The sequence below is a fragment of the Chiloscyllium plagiosum genome, chromosome 37, assembly GCF_004010195.1.
Source record: "Chiloscyllium plagiosum isolate BGI_BamShark_2017 chromosome 37, ASM401019v2, whole genome shotgun sequence".
NCBI classification, from domain to species: Eukaryota; Metazoa; Chordata; class Chondrichthyes; order Orectolobiformes; family Hemiscylliidae; genus Chiloscyllium; species Chiloscyllium plagiosum.
This window is the reverse complement of record NC_057746.1, coordinates 18,789,682-18,803,829: the sequence shown is the minus strand read 5'-3', so window position 1 is coordinate 18,803,829 and position 14,148 is coordinate 18,789,682. Positions and strand designations below refer to the sequence as shown.

At 48.9% G+C, this 14,148-nt stretch overlaps 1 protein-coding gene across 2 annotated transcripts in view; it reads right to left on the bottom strand.

Annotated features, from left to right (window-relative positions):
* LOC122541329 (flotillin-1-like) overlaps nucleotides 1-14,148 on the bottom strand; it is a 43,406-nt gene that overhangs the window by 21,922 nt on the left and 7,336 nt on the right. For both annotated transcript variants that reach the window (XM_043677995.1, XM_043677996.1), the window contains exon 2: nucleotides 10,274-10,346. In XM_043677995.1, coding sequence (XP_043533930.1) covers nucleotides 10,274-10,319 — 46 coding nt within the window. In that variant the 5' untranslated portion in view covers nucleotides 10,320-10,346. The remainder of the gene's footprint in view (nucleotides 1-10,273; nucleotides 10,347-14,148) is intronic.

The window sequence follows — 14,148 nt, the reverse complement described above, 5'->3', positions numbered from 1 at the left end:
ACGCCTGCTTACCAAAGACAAATACAACAGGCTTCCAGGACTCGCTGCAAGCACTAAGCCGCTCCTGTTCCTGACCTCAGCGTTGCCTGAGAGGCCTTCATTTTGAATTAAAAGGCAGCGTAGCACAGCAGGGAAGAAAATCCTGACTGCCTTGGGAATCCAGCCCGAAAGGAGGGAGCCTGCAATATACTCAGAATCCCGACAGTGTGGAAACAGGCCCTTCGATCCAACAAGTCCGCACTGACCCTCTGAAGAGTGACCCACTCCCCAACCTTATTATCCTTTATTTACCCCTGACTAATGCACCTAACCTACACATCCCTGAACACTATGCGGCAATTTAGCATGGTCAATTCACCAAATCTACACATCTTTGGACTGTGGGAGGAAACCGGAGCACCCGGAGGAAACCCACGCAGACCCAGGGATAATATGCAAACTCCACACAGACAGTCGACCAAGGCTGGAATCAAACCTGGGTCCCTGGCGTTGCAAGGCAACAGTGCTAACCACTGAGCCACCATGCCACCCCAAATGCAATGGTCCTTCAGCACAATACCGGCCAATGGTGTGTGGACAGAAGCAAATGATGTGGGAGCTGAGCTTCCAAGGTGACAGCGGCTAAGACACTGTATCCAAAGTTGAGGGGTTTGTCTTATGAACAGTTCAGGCCTGTAATCCCGAGAGAGCTTAGAATGAGGGGAGACTCAATTGTGGGGTTGACAAAATAGATATAAAGAGGATGCTTCCCCCTCCACCGTGAGTCAATCTAGAACGAGAGGTCACAGTTTTAGGATACGGGGCAGCAGGTTTAAAAGAGAGAGGAGGAGGAATTTCTTCTCTGGAAGGGTTGCGAACCTGTGGGTTATGCTACCCCAGAGTGTGGTGGATGCCACGGCACTGAAGAAATTCGAGGAAAAGGTAGACAGCTGTAATGTTATGGAGCACGGGCAGGAAAGTGGAGTTAAGGCCGAGATGAAATCACATATAACGAATGGCAAAGCAGGTTGGAGGGGCTGAATTATCTCCTCCTGCTTCTCATGTTCAACAGGGAGGCATCTGAGTGCGTGTAAACCTGAATATTTCCCTTCACTCAGTGAGCGCGAATGCCCACTCTCTCAATCAGTACAGAAAATGACTGGTTGTGGATGATTGTGGCAATTCAAAAAAATGCAGGTTTTAATACCCAAGGGAAAACTGCAATCAGTTCAGCGAGGATACAATCGCATTGGTGGAAAGGGCAGACACATTTAATACAGAGACATGAGAACTGATTTATAGTACCAGGAAGAACGAGGTGAGGGCAATATAAAACATGGGGTACCATTCTAAAGGGGATGCAAGGACAGTGGTACCTGGTGCACAAATTATAGAGCACCTCTGCCACATGCAGCAGAGTGACAAGTCAGGGACATGGATGCAGAGCTTTATAAACAGTGAAGGTAAAGTTGCTACACTTCTGTCAGACAATAGGGTAGCTCTCTGTGACCATACTATTTTTTAAAATGAAGAATTTATTTGAAATGAAGGTTGGGATAGAGATGTCAAGCAAAATCTGCCCCATAGCTAATAAAGTAAACAGCTTGCGAGGCCTTGGGTTTTGTTTAAAGTTGGAACAATAGAAGCAGCCTGAACGGGTGGGGTCAAGCTCCCACAGAACCAGGACTTTTTTTAAAAAAAGTTTTAACCATCAGTAGCAGTTGCGGATGGGCTCTTGAAGCTGGATGTGGAAGCTGCTTACCCTCTCTCGCTGTTCCAGCTAAAAACTGGGGATTCTCTTCCTGCTGCTTGAATTATATGTGAGACGATCCGTCTCCCTGAATAGGCCTTTGCCAAGGGTGTGCTTATGGGATGTTATTGTACTGGAACAGTTATTGTTTAGTATTATTATTTCTGTGAGGTTTTTCAATAGAGTTATGTTATTCCAATACTTCCTTCTGTTGTATCTTAACTACAGTGTATGAATAAAGCATGCTTTGCTTCAAGACTGACAGTTTGACCAATTGAATTGTACCTGGAATGCAATGCTGGACACTTTAAAATAGGAAAACATTAGGGCCTGGGCTATGTTCTTCATATATTTTGAGGGGATTTGGTCTGGGGGCTCTTGTCAGAATCAAAATCTCTAATTCCAGGTTGGGTTCAGGATTATTGGACTCAAAGGCTGCGAGCGATTGGTGAGTTTTGGTGTTCTCTCTTCAGGTGCTGAATTCCGTTGGTTTAAATAGGGTGCACTTTGTATAGTAAGGCTCTGAATAGCAGGAATTAAGCCCTCGCTGTTGGTGTCAATCTTCATCGCAAACCCACCATCCAGTTAACTGAGCTCACCAACCCCTCCATATATAGATATACAAAAGCAAAGAGCTTACAGCGAGCTTTTGAAAAAAAAAATTAATTTGGCCTCAACTGAGGCACTGCATCTTGTTCTGGACACTACACATTAGAATAGATGGGAAGGCTTTGGGGAGAATGTTGAAAAGATAAACTGAACAAAGTGACCTTGGAGTGCAGGTTCATAGCTCCTTGAAAATGGAGTCGCAGTTAGATAGGATAGTGAAGGCGGCGTTTGGTATGCTTTCCTGTATTGGTCAGAGTATTGAGTACAGGAGTTGGGAAGTCATGTTGCAACTGTGCAGGACATTGGTTAGGTCACTGGAGGGTATAGGTTTAGGTGAGAGGGGAAAGATATAAAAGAGACCTAAGGGGCAACGTTTTCACGCAGAGGGTGGTGCATGTATGGAACAAGCTGCCAGAGGAAATGGTGGAGGCTGGTACAATTACAGCATTTAAAAGGCATCTGGATGGGTATATGAATAGGAAGGATTCGGAGGGATATGGGCCAGGTGCTGGCAGGTGGGACTAGATTGGGTTGGGATAACTGGTCCAACACAAATTGGACTGAAGGGTCTGTTTCTGTGCTGTACATCTCTATGACATAGAATGGTTCCACAACTGGGAGACTTCAATTATATGGAAAAATTGGAAAAGCTGGGGTTGATCTCTTCAGAGTAAAGGAGGTTGAGAGGGATTTGACAGAGAGATGTTTAACACCATGAGGGGAATAGACAGGGTCAACAGACAGCAACTGTTCCCACTGGCGAACAAGGGCATAGACTTACAGAAAATGGTAACAAGATTAAAGTAGCCACAGGGAAATGTATTTTTTAATGCAGGGAGTGGTTAGGATCTGGACTGCAGCTCCTGAGGAGGCAGCAGACTCAATTACTGGTGTTAAAAGGGAAACGGTTAATCGTGCGGAGAGTGGGGAAAAGCATTGGGAGGCTGAGGGTGTGAGCGTTTCTCTTGCCGAGAGGCAGCATAATTTAATATGTTTACTCATGGGAATAAATGTTAAGCCAGGAGTTATGACCCATGTTTAACTGTCCTTGGGACAGCGAGTGGAGGAGCTTCCTCCTGGGCGGTAAACGTGTTAAGATTTCACATTTCTCACAACAACTGTTTATAAATTGTCACAGAATCCCTACAGTGCGGAAAGGGGACATTCAGCCCATCCAGTCTGCACTGACCCTTCAAAAAGCATCCCACCCAGACTCACCCCACCCTCCCTATCACTGTAACCCAGCATTTAGCACAGCTAATCCACCCTGACCTGCACATCTTACGGCTGTGGGAGGAAACCCACGTAGACATGGGGAGAACGTGCAAATTCCACACAGGCAGTCGCCCAGAGGCTGGAATCGAACCCGGGTCCCTGGCGATGTGAGGCAGCAGTGCTAACCACTGAACGGTCACTAGGCAATAGGAGTTAGGTCAGACAGTCATACATCACAGAAGCAGACCTTTCCGTCAAGCTAGTCCACACTGACCATCTTCCCAAACTAAACAAGGCCCACCGACCTGCTTTTGGCCTATATCCCTCCAAAACATGTCCTATTCACCTACCTGTTCAAATATCTTTTAAATGCTGTAACTGTACCTGCATCGACCACATCCTCGAGCAGTTCATTCCACACACGAACCGCTCTGTGTAAAAACATTGCCCCTCATGTCCTTTTTAAATCTTTCTCCCCTCGCCTTAAACATATGCCCCCTAGTTTTCAACTTCCCCATCTTAGGGAAGAGACCTTCGCTATTCACCTTATCTATGCCCCTCGTGATTACATCAATCTTTATAAGATCACCCTTTCAAACTCCTCCACTCCAGTGAATAATTTCTCAGCCCGTCCAGCCTCTCCTTATGACTCAAACCCTCCAATGCTGGTAATTGTCTTCTGAACCCTTTCCAGCTGAATGATACCATTCTGGTAAGTGGGTTACCAAAGCTCACACCATACTCGAGAAGAGGCCTTACCAATGTCCTGCATAATCTCAACATGGTGACCTAGGAGAAAGTGAGGACTGCAGATGCTGGAGATCAGAGTCAAGAGTGTGGTGCTGGAAAAGCGCAGCAGGACAGGCAGCATCCGAGGAACAGAGGAGTTGACATTTCACGCAAAAGGATGTGATTTCTGATGAACGGCTTATGCCCGAAACATCCATTCTCCTGCTCCTTGGATGCTGCCTGACCTGCTGTGCTTTTCCAGCGCCACACACCCCCAACTGCTGTACTCAAAAGGTGTGAGCAATGAAGGCAAGCATTCTAAGCACCTTCTTAACCACCCTGTCTTTTTAATGCCCGACCATTAGGTGTATAAGTTCTGCCCTTGTTTATTTTACCAAAATGCAATACATTGCATAGGCTTAGTGAGGACTGTGGCAGAGCCTGCATGCATTTTCCTGCTCCATTTCACTATGTTCTGTGAAGGGGGATGGCACACTTACTGAATGCTGGACGTATAACAGCTGCCTTTGGCCAGGATGTTGGTGTTGGTGTTGTCAGGGGGATCGAGATGGCTTTCTGTGGCTGCTTTTTGCCGCGGCTGGCACAGACTTGCAGGAAAAAGGGGGAAGCATAACGGGAGAATGAAGCTGGAGTTTAATGTGAGGTGATTCACTTTGGAAGGAGTAACAGAAATGCAGAATACTGGGCGCATGGTAAGATCCTTGGAAGTGTAGGTAAGCAGAGAGATCTCGGTGTCCATGTACATAGATCCCTGAAAGTTGCCACCCAGGTTGATAAGAAGGCATACGGTCTGTTAGCTTTTATTGGTCGAGGGATTGAGTTTTGGAGCCACGAGGTCATGTTGCAGCTGTACAAAACTCTGGTGTGGCCACACTTGGGTTACGTACAGTTCTGGTCACCGCATTATAGGAAAAATGTGGAAGCTTTGGAAAGGGTTCAGAGGAGATTTACCAGGATGTTGCCTGGTGTGAAGGGAAGTTCTGATGAGGAAAGGCTGAGGGAATTGAGGCTGTTTTCGTTGGAGAGAAGAAGGTTGAGGGGTGACCTAATAGAGACATATAAGATAATCAGAGGGTTAGAGGGGGTGGACAGGGAGAGCCTTTTTCCTCAGATGGTGAGGGGGCATAGCTCTAAATGGAGGAGTGATAGATACAGGACAGATGTCAGAGGTAGTTTCTTTACTCAGAGAGTAGTAGGGGCGTAGGATGCACTGCCGAAGATTTGCCAACTTTACAGGAAATTAAATAGTCATTGGATAGGCATGTGGAGGAGAATGGAACAGAGTAGGTTAGATGGGCTTCAGATTGGTTTCACAGAGCAGTGCAACATCGAGGGACGGAGGACTAGTCCTGCGCTGTAACATTCTATGTTCTGAAGCTAAAGGATTGGAATTGAATTTATTGTCACATGTATCGAGGCACAGTGAAAAGCTTTGACTTGTGAGCTATACAGGCAGATCACAGAGTTAAAGGGAGAAAGCATCTGCAAGAGGTGAGAGGGAGGAGGAGGAAGCTGGAAGAGGATTTCAATGCGGGACTGTAACATGGGGGGTAGGGGCGCAGGGTGGAGGGGAAAGCTCAGAAGGAGACAAAGCAGTTTTCAACCGACCAACAAAGGAACACCCAGCCAACTGGAAAACACGATCATCTAGCATCAATGAAACAATGAAATCCTTGAAAATCAACGTGGAATCTTTAATTGCAGGCTGCCTAACTTCAGGAGCTATCATCTCTGGAAAAAGGGTAGTGGATCCTACTGCAATTAACACTGATCACCTCAAAAAAAATGCATTAGTGAGAATGAAAAAAAAGCTCAAAAGTTATCGAGAGCAGCCCTCAAGAGTTATTTTGGCTCCTGGCCTTCAGAGGTTTGCAAGGCTGGAGACTGGAATCATTCTGACTTCACTACTTCTGCTGGTTTCTGACACAGTGGGAGCTCAGAACCGAGTAATTATAGCTCAGTGCAAATCCCTGAGCACGCGCTCATAACCTTTCCCATGCTGTGGACGTTGCACGTCTGAGTTACAGTTTGGTATTTTCAAAACCTTGTTAACATCAACCTGGCTCAAAGGGCTTGAATTGTCAAGTCAGAGTGACGAGGGAAGCCACAGACGGGAAACCTTGGGTAGCACGGTGGCTCAGTGGTTAGCACTGCTGCCTCACAGCGCCAGGGACCCAGGTTCAATTCCAGCCTCGGGTGACTGTCTGTGTGGAGTTTGCACATTCTCCACGTGTCTGCTTGGGTTTCCTCCGGGTGCTCCACTTTCCTCCCACAGTCCAAAGATGTGCAGGTTAGGTGGATTGGCCATGGGAAATTGCCCGTAGAGTTAGGTGCATTAGTCAGAGGGGAATGGGTCTGGGTGGGTTACTCGTCGGAGGGTCGGTGTGGACTTGTTGGACCGAAGGGCCTGTTTCCACACTGTAGGGAATCTAAGCATCAAAGCTGCGCTTGCATTTCCAAGGATCTCACTTGACACCAACTGCTCCTGATCTATTTTGGGGCACGTCAAGTAATTAGACAAACTGATCTTTTAACTCTTAAAAGACACTTTATCAAGCCATACTGTATTCAACCACTCGACTCCTGCACTGGTTAACCTCTACCTATCTTTTTCTCTCCCTGCAATGGCTCAACAATATTAATCTCACGAGCAGAGAGATTGCATCTGCATTTCTGAAATCAGTCACACAGCTCCAGAAACCCCAAAGGAACGCCACAATTAGATTCTCAACATCTCGAAGCGAAAAGACGGGTGATGTCCAGGTTCTTTCTCCCCATGGTAGACCACATGCACCCAGAGCAAGCTAGGACAGGACTTCGAGTTGAATAACGTGCACAACCAAGGTCAAAGTGGGGGCTGCAGATGCTGGAGATTAGAGTCAAGATTAGAGTGGTGCTGGAAAAGCACAGCAGGTCAGGCAGCATTCCTAATGAAGGGCTTTTGCCCGAAACGTCGATTTTCCTGCTCCTTGGATGCTGCCTGACCTGCTTTTCCAGCGCCACTCTAATCTTAACCTGCACAACCAAGTTGACTAACAGACTTGAAGGGATTCAGCAAAGATTTACAAGGATGTTGCCAGGGTTGGTGGGTTTGAGCTATCGGGAGAGGCTGAATAGGCTGGGGCTGTTTCCCCTGGAGCGTCGGAGGCTGAGGGGTGACCTTACGGAAGTTTATAAAATCATGAGGGGCATGGATAGAGTAAATATCCCAGGTTAGGGGAGACTCAAATGAGAGGGTATAAAGTGAGAGGTGGATGATTTAAAAGGGACCTAAGGGGCAATGTTTTCACACAGAGGGTGGTGCGTGTATGGAATGAGCTGCCAGAGGAAGAGGTGGAGGCTGGTACAATTACAGCGTTTAAAAGGCATCTGGATGGGTATATGAATAGGAAGGGATTAGAGGGATAAGGGCCGGGTGCTGGCAAATGGAACTGGATTAGGTTGGGATATCTGGTCGGCATGGATGAGTTGGATCGAAGGGTCTGCTTCTGTGCTGTACATCTCTATGACCTGGCTGCTTAACTAACCTGTCAGACACTCCCCCCCTCCTGCCCAGTACTATCACGGGAGGGGGGTGGGGGCACAAGTTGAACCAAGGAACCTCCCAGGTGTGAAAGACGCCGCGGTCACGATTTCGAAGAGGAGTCCCCAAGCATACATTTACCACTCAGCGAAAACCACCACCGAGTCAGGATATCGGGACAGGAGCACAGCTCTGTCTGGGCACCGGCTGGCAATATGCCCACATCGCAGCCGTCACTGAACTTCACAAAGTGGCTGCGATGCTCTTTACGACATCCTGAAACAGGGAACAGTGTCGTACACATGCATGCTTTTCAACCATTCCTTCTGATGTTAAAGGACACCATTGCAGGGTTATTTTTTTCCCCAAATTATAAATAGCATTTGCCATCTTGGTGGGAGCATGCTTAGCAAGGGTTTACGTGGGCAGGATCTCAAATGCTCCAACTCACCACAACTGCATACACAAGCATGCACACGGGTACACTAATAATAAACAATATCTCTGACAACCCTTGAGGCACATTATGATGCCATTTATTAAACGACGTTAACGACTGGCCTGCAAAAGGAGCTATTACAGCAGTTACAAGGAATTAAGGGATGTTTTAAAGAAAGACAGTGTAGTGGCGGGGAACTCGAAAGCAGTTCTCGCTGTGGTCACAGTGGGGTCAAAGCTGGAGGATGGCAGTGATCTGAGGGGTTGCAGGGCTGGAGGAGTTTACAAAGAGAGGGTGGAGGATGACAAAGTTACCCAAGAGAATTTTCAAACTGAAGGCCTGCAAAAGCTGGATGCCAAGGGAGGTCCGGCACGCAGGTTAAGAGATGAGCAGCGAGCGAGAAGCGTGAGAAATACAAGATGCACCAACTAAAGAGCCAAACTCGACTGTAACCGTGCCAATTTAAACAGGAAGTGGGGCCCCGTTAGGGCTGCAGTAATCCCCAATAAACTCTCAGCCGCTCAGCGTTAGAGGCCCAGTCTCAAGTCGGAGAGTCTGCTCACAAACTGGGAGGAGAAACAGAACCGCTCCCTGACCAAGGATCACCCTGTGCACTCCCGTGACCTCTGCTCCTCGGTCAGTCAGCCCAAGACGAAGGCTCACCAGCAACTGTGACCCCTGGCTCCCCTCCCGCAACTCAGGGAATGGGAAGTGGGTTCGGCTTCCACTCCAGACGCTTAACTCAACCGGTGCGGCACACGGGAGGCACCACACACCTCAGGAGCAAACCCAAGTTCAGCTGAGGCCCTGCCTTTCTCTTTAACGTTGGATAGAAAGATCCCACAGGGAATTATTGGGGGTGGGAAGAGAGATCCTCCAGGTTTCTGAACCAACATGTATTCCTTGAACAAGGTCATGACAAATAAATGACGCGGTTATTAATTTATTGCTACTCGTGGGGCCTTACAACAGTGACTACTCTTCAAGCACAGGAACAGGTGGAGGCCATTCAGCCCATCGAACCTGGCCCCATTCAATATAAACATTGTTGATTGAACACTTCAACGTTGGCTATCCAGCCCTGTCCCCAGAACATTGGTTAGAGACAAAAAAAAAAACCCACAGATGCTGGAATCCAAGGTAGACAGACAGGAGGCTGGAAGAATACAGCAAGCCAGGCGGTGTCGGGAGGCGGAGACGTCAACGTTCCGGGTCTAACCCTTCCTACTCGAAACGTCGGCTTCCCTACCTCCTGATGCTGCCTGGCTTGCTGTGTTCTTCCAGCCTCCTGCCCTGTCTACCCTGTCCCCAGAACACTGGCGATCAGAAATCTACCAACCTCTATTTTAAATGCACTCAAAGACTAAGCTTCCACGTCCCTCTGCGGTAGAGAATTCCAAAGATTAATGACTTTGACATAAAGAAACATCTCACAGCAATCCAAGCGGCAAACTCCTCCTCCTTTTAAAATTGTGACCTCCAGCTCTAGGCTCCAGCAAACATCTTAACCACGTCTACTCTGTCTATCCTGTGAAGTATTTTGTACGTTTCAATGAGACCACCTTTCATTCTTTGAGACTCGAGAGAAACTGGGCCTGTAACTTCTAATTGGTCTTCAGTCCCACCATCCTGGGAACAAGTCTGGTGAACCTCTGTTGCAATCTATCTCTGCCAATAACACCCTTGCTGAGATAAGGAGACCAAAACTGCACGCAGTCAGCACGAACTGTAATCCACTGCTTGCAAAGTGTTTTGGGATCGCCTGGTGTTGAGGAGTGGGCTTTAAAAAAGCATATTCTTCTTCTGCTTTTCCGTATTCATTCTGGATGCTTTGATGAACGAGACGTGGTCTCGCAGGGTCCGAGGGTAAGCCTCGGGATGAGGACGGCTGGATTACTGGCCACATTCCCGCGGAGCGCAGGCCAGCAATCCCTACGCGAGGTGGACTGGGCTCAGCGGCAGCAGGGTATGCAGAACACAACCGAAGGGGAAAGCAACATCCACATACCTGAAACAACCATGGCCTCGTTGGGCCCACACGTTTGGAACGACATGTTGAAGCGACAGAGTCACAAAGAGTCCTGAGAGAAAGACAGCAATGTTACAAATTAGCTGCAAAGTCAAATGAAGGCATAACAACAACCGCGCACTTTTAACAGAATCAAACATTCCAAAGTGTTTTGTCCGAACGGTCAAATGCAATTTGACAATGAGGGATATGAAGGCAGCTGCCTGAACGCTCAGTAAAAGGGACAGATTTGAAGGAGCATTTTGTAAAAGCAGACAGAGGCAAAAGGGGTTAAGCAGGGAATCCCAGAGTTTAGGGCCCAGGCAGCTAAAGGCCTGGCCATCACTGGAGCAGCAGCTCCGGCTGTGCTGCAGGCCAGAAACAGAGCAGCTCAGAGATACTAGGAAGTTGTAGGGTTGCAGGAGATGACAGAGGTACGGTGTGTTCTCACCCCTGACCAACCACGTGGTACGGGGCTATCTGCGCGACTGCTGCCCCTGGGGAGGGGTTGCTCCCACAGTCCTATTTCAGGGCAGGGTCTTTCAGGCTCCTTGCTCTAACGTGGCAGAGAGGAAAACCGCTTGCCAGACCAAACAGAAGGGCCTCGTCAAAGCACAGAGGAATCTGAAAGCAAGCAGCAGAGTCTGCAAATCGAAGTCTTGCAAGTATGTAAGCCAGAGGGGGGCAGCAGAAGGGAGGTGGTGTGGATGACAAGATGAAGGAACAGGACTTGACAAGAGGCAGGACACGGGCAGTTTGCCAAGTCAATTCGGAAATCAATCCGACTGCTGTACTACAACAGCAGGAACTGCTCGCCATTTACACATTTTACAACATAGAAACAGGCCAACTGGTCTATGCTGATCGTATTAAGAAAAAGACTCCAGTAAGTTTGTTTTTCGAAGTAACAGATGTCCGAAGAGGGTAATGCTTTCTGAGTGGCTTCCAAAAAGCACTTGATACATTGCTGCACAATAGACTTATGAGCAAAGTCACAACTCGCAGAATAAGGCAGACAGTAGCAAGGTGATACTAAACTGGCCGAGCGAGAGCAAACAGTGGGAGCTGATGGGTATTCTTTGGGCTGGACGAAAGGTTCACACTGAAATTTCCCAGCAGTCCATGGGACCTTTCTCCTCTCGTATATTAACGACCTCGATCTTGATGCACAGGGATCAATTTCTAAACCTGTGGATGATATTTTTAATCTTTAAGAGGAGAGGAGAGATATTTAAAAAAGACAAGGGGGCAATTTTTGTTTTTTTTTTAAAAAAACAGTGGGTGGCTTATGTGTGGAATGAACTTCCTGAGGTGGCAGTGCAGGCACAGTCAATGTTTGGGTAAGTACATGGACGGGCAAGGTTTGAAGGGATACGGGCCAGGAGCAGGCAGGTGGGACTAGTTTCATTTGGGATTACGTTCAGGATGGCCTAGTTGGGCCGAACGGTCTGTTTCTGTGCTGTGTGGGACTCTACCACTGCATGATACAAAGCTCAAACACTGAACGGTGAGGACAGTGTAGAACTTCAAACAAACATAGACGAGGTTGTACATTTGCTCGCTGAGCAGCAAGGTCCATTTTCAGACCTTTCATGACCCTGGGGTTCGGGCTTTCTTGCCCAGTGACATTACAACATCAGCACCTCCCTGCTGGTTCAATGCAGTTATTCTCCCAACTGCTCCGACGACTGGTGGCACTTTAACCTCAGGGTCACCACGTCTCAGACAAGGGGAGGGGTCGAAGAGGGCAGTCTATCACAGTGACCTCAGCTGGTGAGGGAATTGAACCCACACTGATGGCCGCACTCTGAATCGCACACTAATCTGCCCGGCAGCTTAGTGGTTAGCACTGCTGACTCACAGCGCCAGGGACCCAGGTTCGATCCCACCCTCGGGCGACTCTCTGTGAGGAGTCTGCATGTCCTCCCCATGTCTGCGTGGGTTTCCTCCGGGTGCTTCGGTTTCCTCCCACAATCTAAGGATGTGCAGGTTAGGGTGAATTGTCTGCATTAAATTCCCGTAGTGTCCAAGGAATGGAACTAAACTGAATTGAACATGCAGGTTAGGGTGGATTAGCCATGGGAAACGCAGAATCAGAGAGATAAGGCAGCGGGAAGGGCCTGAATGGGATGCTGTTCAGAGGGTTGGTATGGACGCATTGGGCCGAACGGCCTGTTTCCACACCATGGGGATTCTATTCCATTCTGGCCCCCAGACGTGAGGCAGCAGAACTCTGCAAGTACCGCCTGGGTGTGAGGGAGCCGCACCGTAATCCGTAAACGGGAGTAGTGGGGGTGGACCGTAACACATGTTCCCATCCCGTCCCCTCCCACCCTGGGAAGGACGGCTTCACTGGCATTTGAGGCAATTCAGGAGCCACCACAGGGTGGGCACCAGCCTCTGCTTGCACGTGCGCTCGCTCGCTCTTCGAGATCGTGAAGATTAATCCCCAGAGGGGCTCCTCGGCCTGTCCTGTCAGGTGAGGGATCCCACAGTATGCAGTTACTCTCCCCCACCCTCCTCCCCTGGGGTTGGCTGGTGGGGGCGGGGGAGGGGGGAGGAAAGAGAGGGTCCCTGAGCCTCTCATCCAACATCACAGGGAGAGTTCACCCTGACCACCGTCTCTGCTTCCCCCCATGGGTGGCACGGTGGCTGAGTGGTTAGCACTGCTGCCTCACAGCACCAGGGTCCCAGGTTCGATTCCCGACTCAGATGACTGACTGTGTGGAGTTTGCACATTCTCCCCGTGTCTGTGTGGGTTTCCTCCGGGTGCTCCGGTTTCCTCCCACAGTCCAAAGATGTGCAGGTCAGGTGGATTGGCCATGGGAAATTGCCCATAGTGTTAGGTGCCTTAGTTGGAGGGAAACGGGTCTGGGTGGATTACTCTTCGGAGGGTCGGTGTGGATTGGTTGAGCTGAAGGGACTGTTTCCACAATGTAGAGAATCTAATCTAATTACCACCACGACTGCACTTCGAAAACACTTCACTATCTTTGGAGACCTCTGGTAATTGTAAGCTGCGCTACACAAATGCAAGCCCCGTCTGCCTTATGGAACTGAATTCCACACCTTCCTATGAGGTTCATAAGATCATGGTTTGGACAAATGGACGGTCTTCTCCCTGGGATGGGGAGTCCAGAACTATAGGGCATAGGTTTAGGGTGAGAGGGGAAAGATATAAAAGAGACCTGAGGGGCAACCTTTTCACACAGAGGGTGGTACGTGTATGGAATGAGCTGCCAGAGGAAGTGGTGGAGGCTGGTACAATTACAACATTTAAAGAGCATCTGGATGGGTATATGAATAGGAAGGGTTTGGAGGGATATGGGCCGGGTGCTGGCAGGTGGGACGAGATTGGGTTGGGATATCTGGTCGGCATGGACGGGATGGACCGAAGGGTCTGTTTCCGTGCTGTACATCTCTGTGATTCCACACCCACAAAGCAGACACCAGACTCTCCGATCAGGGATACGGGGCCATGCCTCTGGGGAGGAGGCAGCCTCTGCAATCCCAGCAACAATTTAGGCACACAGCGGCAGCGTACACAGACCATTTCAGACTGCGCCAAGAACAGGGACAGGCGGAAAGTAAAGTCACTGGATTACTCGGAGAGTGGAAACGGGATGAGGTGCCACTTTCCGAGAGTCAGGGCAGACAGGACAGGATCAGTGACCCACTTCTGAGCTGTTCAGCGTGCGAGAGAGAGAGAGAGAGAGACACACAGTCATAGAGATGAACAGCAGGGAAACAGACCCTTCGGTCCAACCATCTATACCGACCTGATATCCCAACCCAATCTAGTCCCACCTGCCAGCACCCAGCCCATATCCCTCCAAACCCTTCCTATTCATATACCCATCCAGATGCCTTTTAAA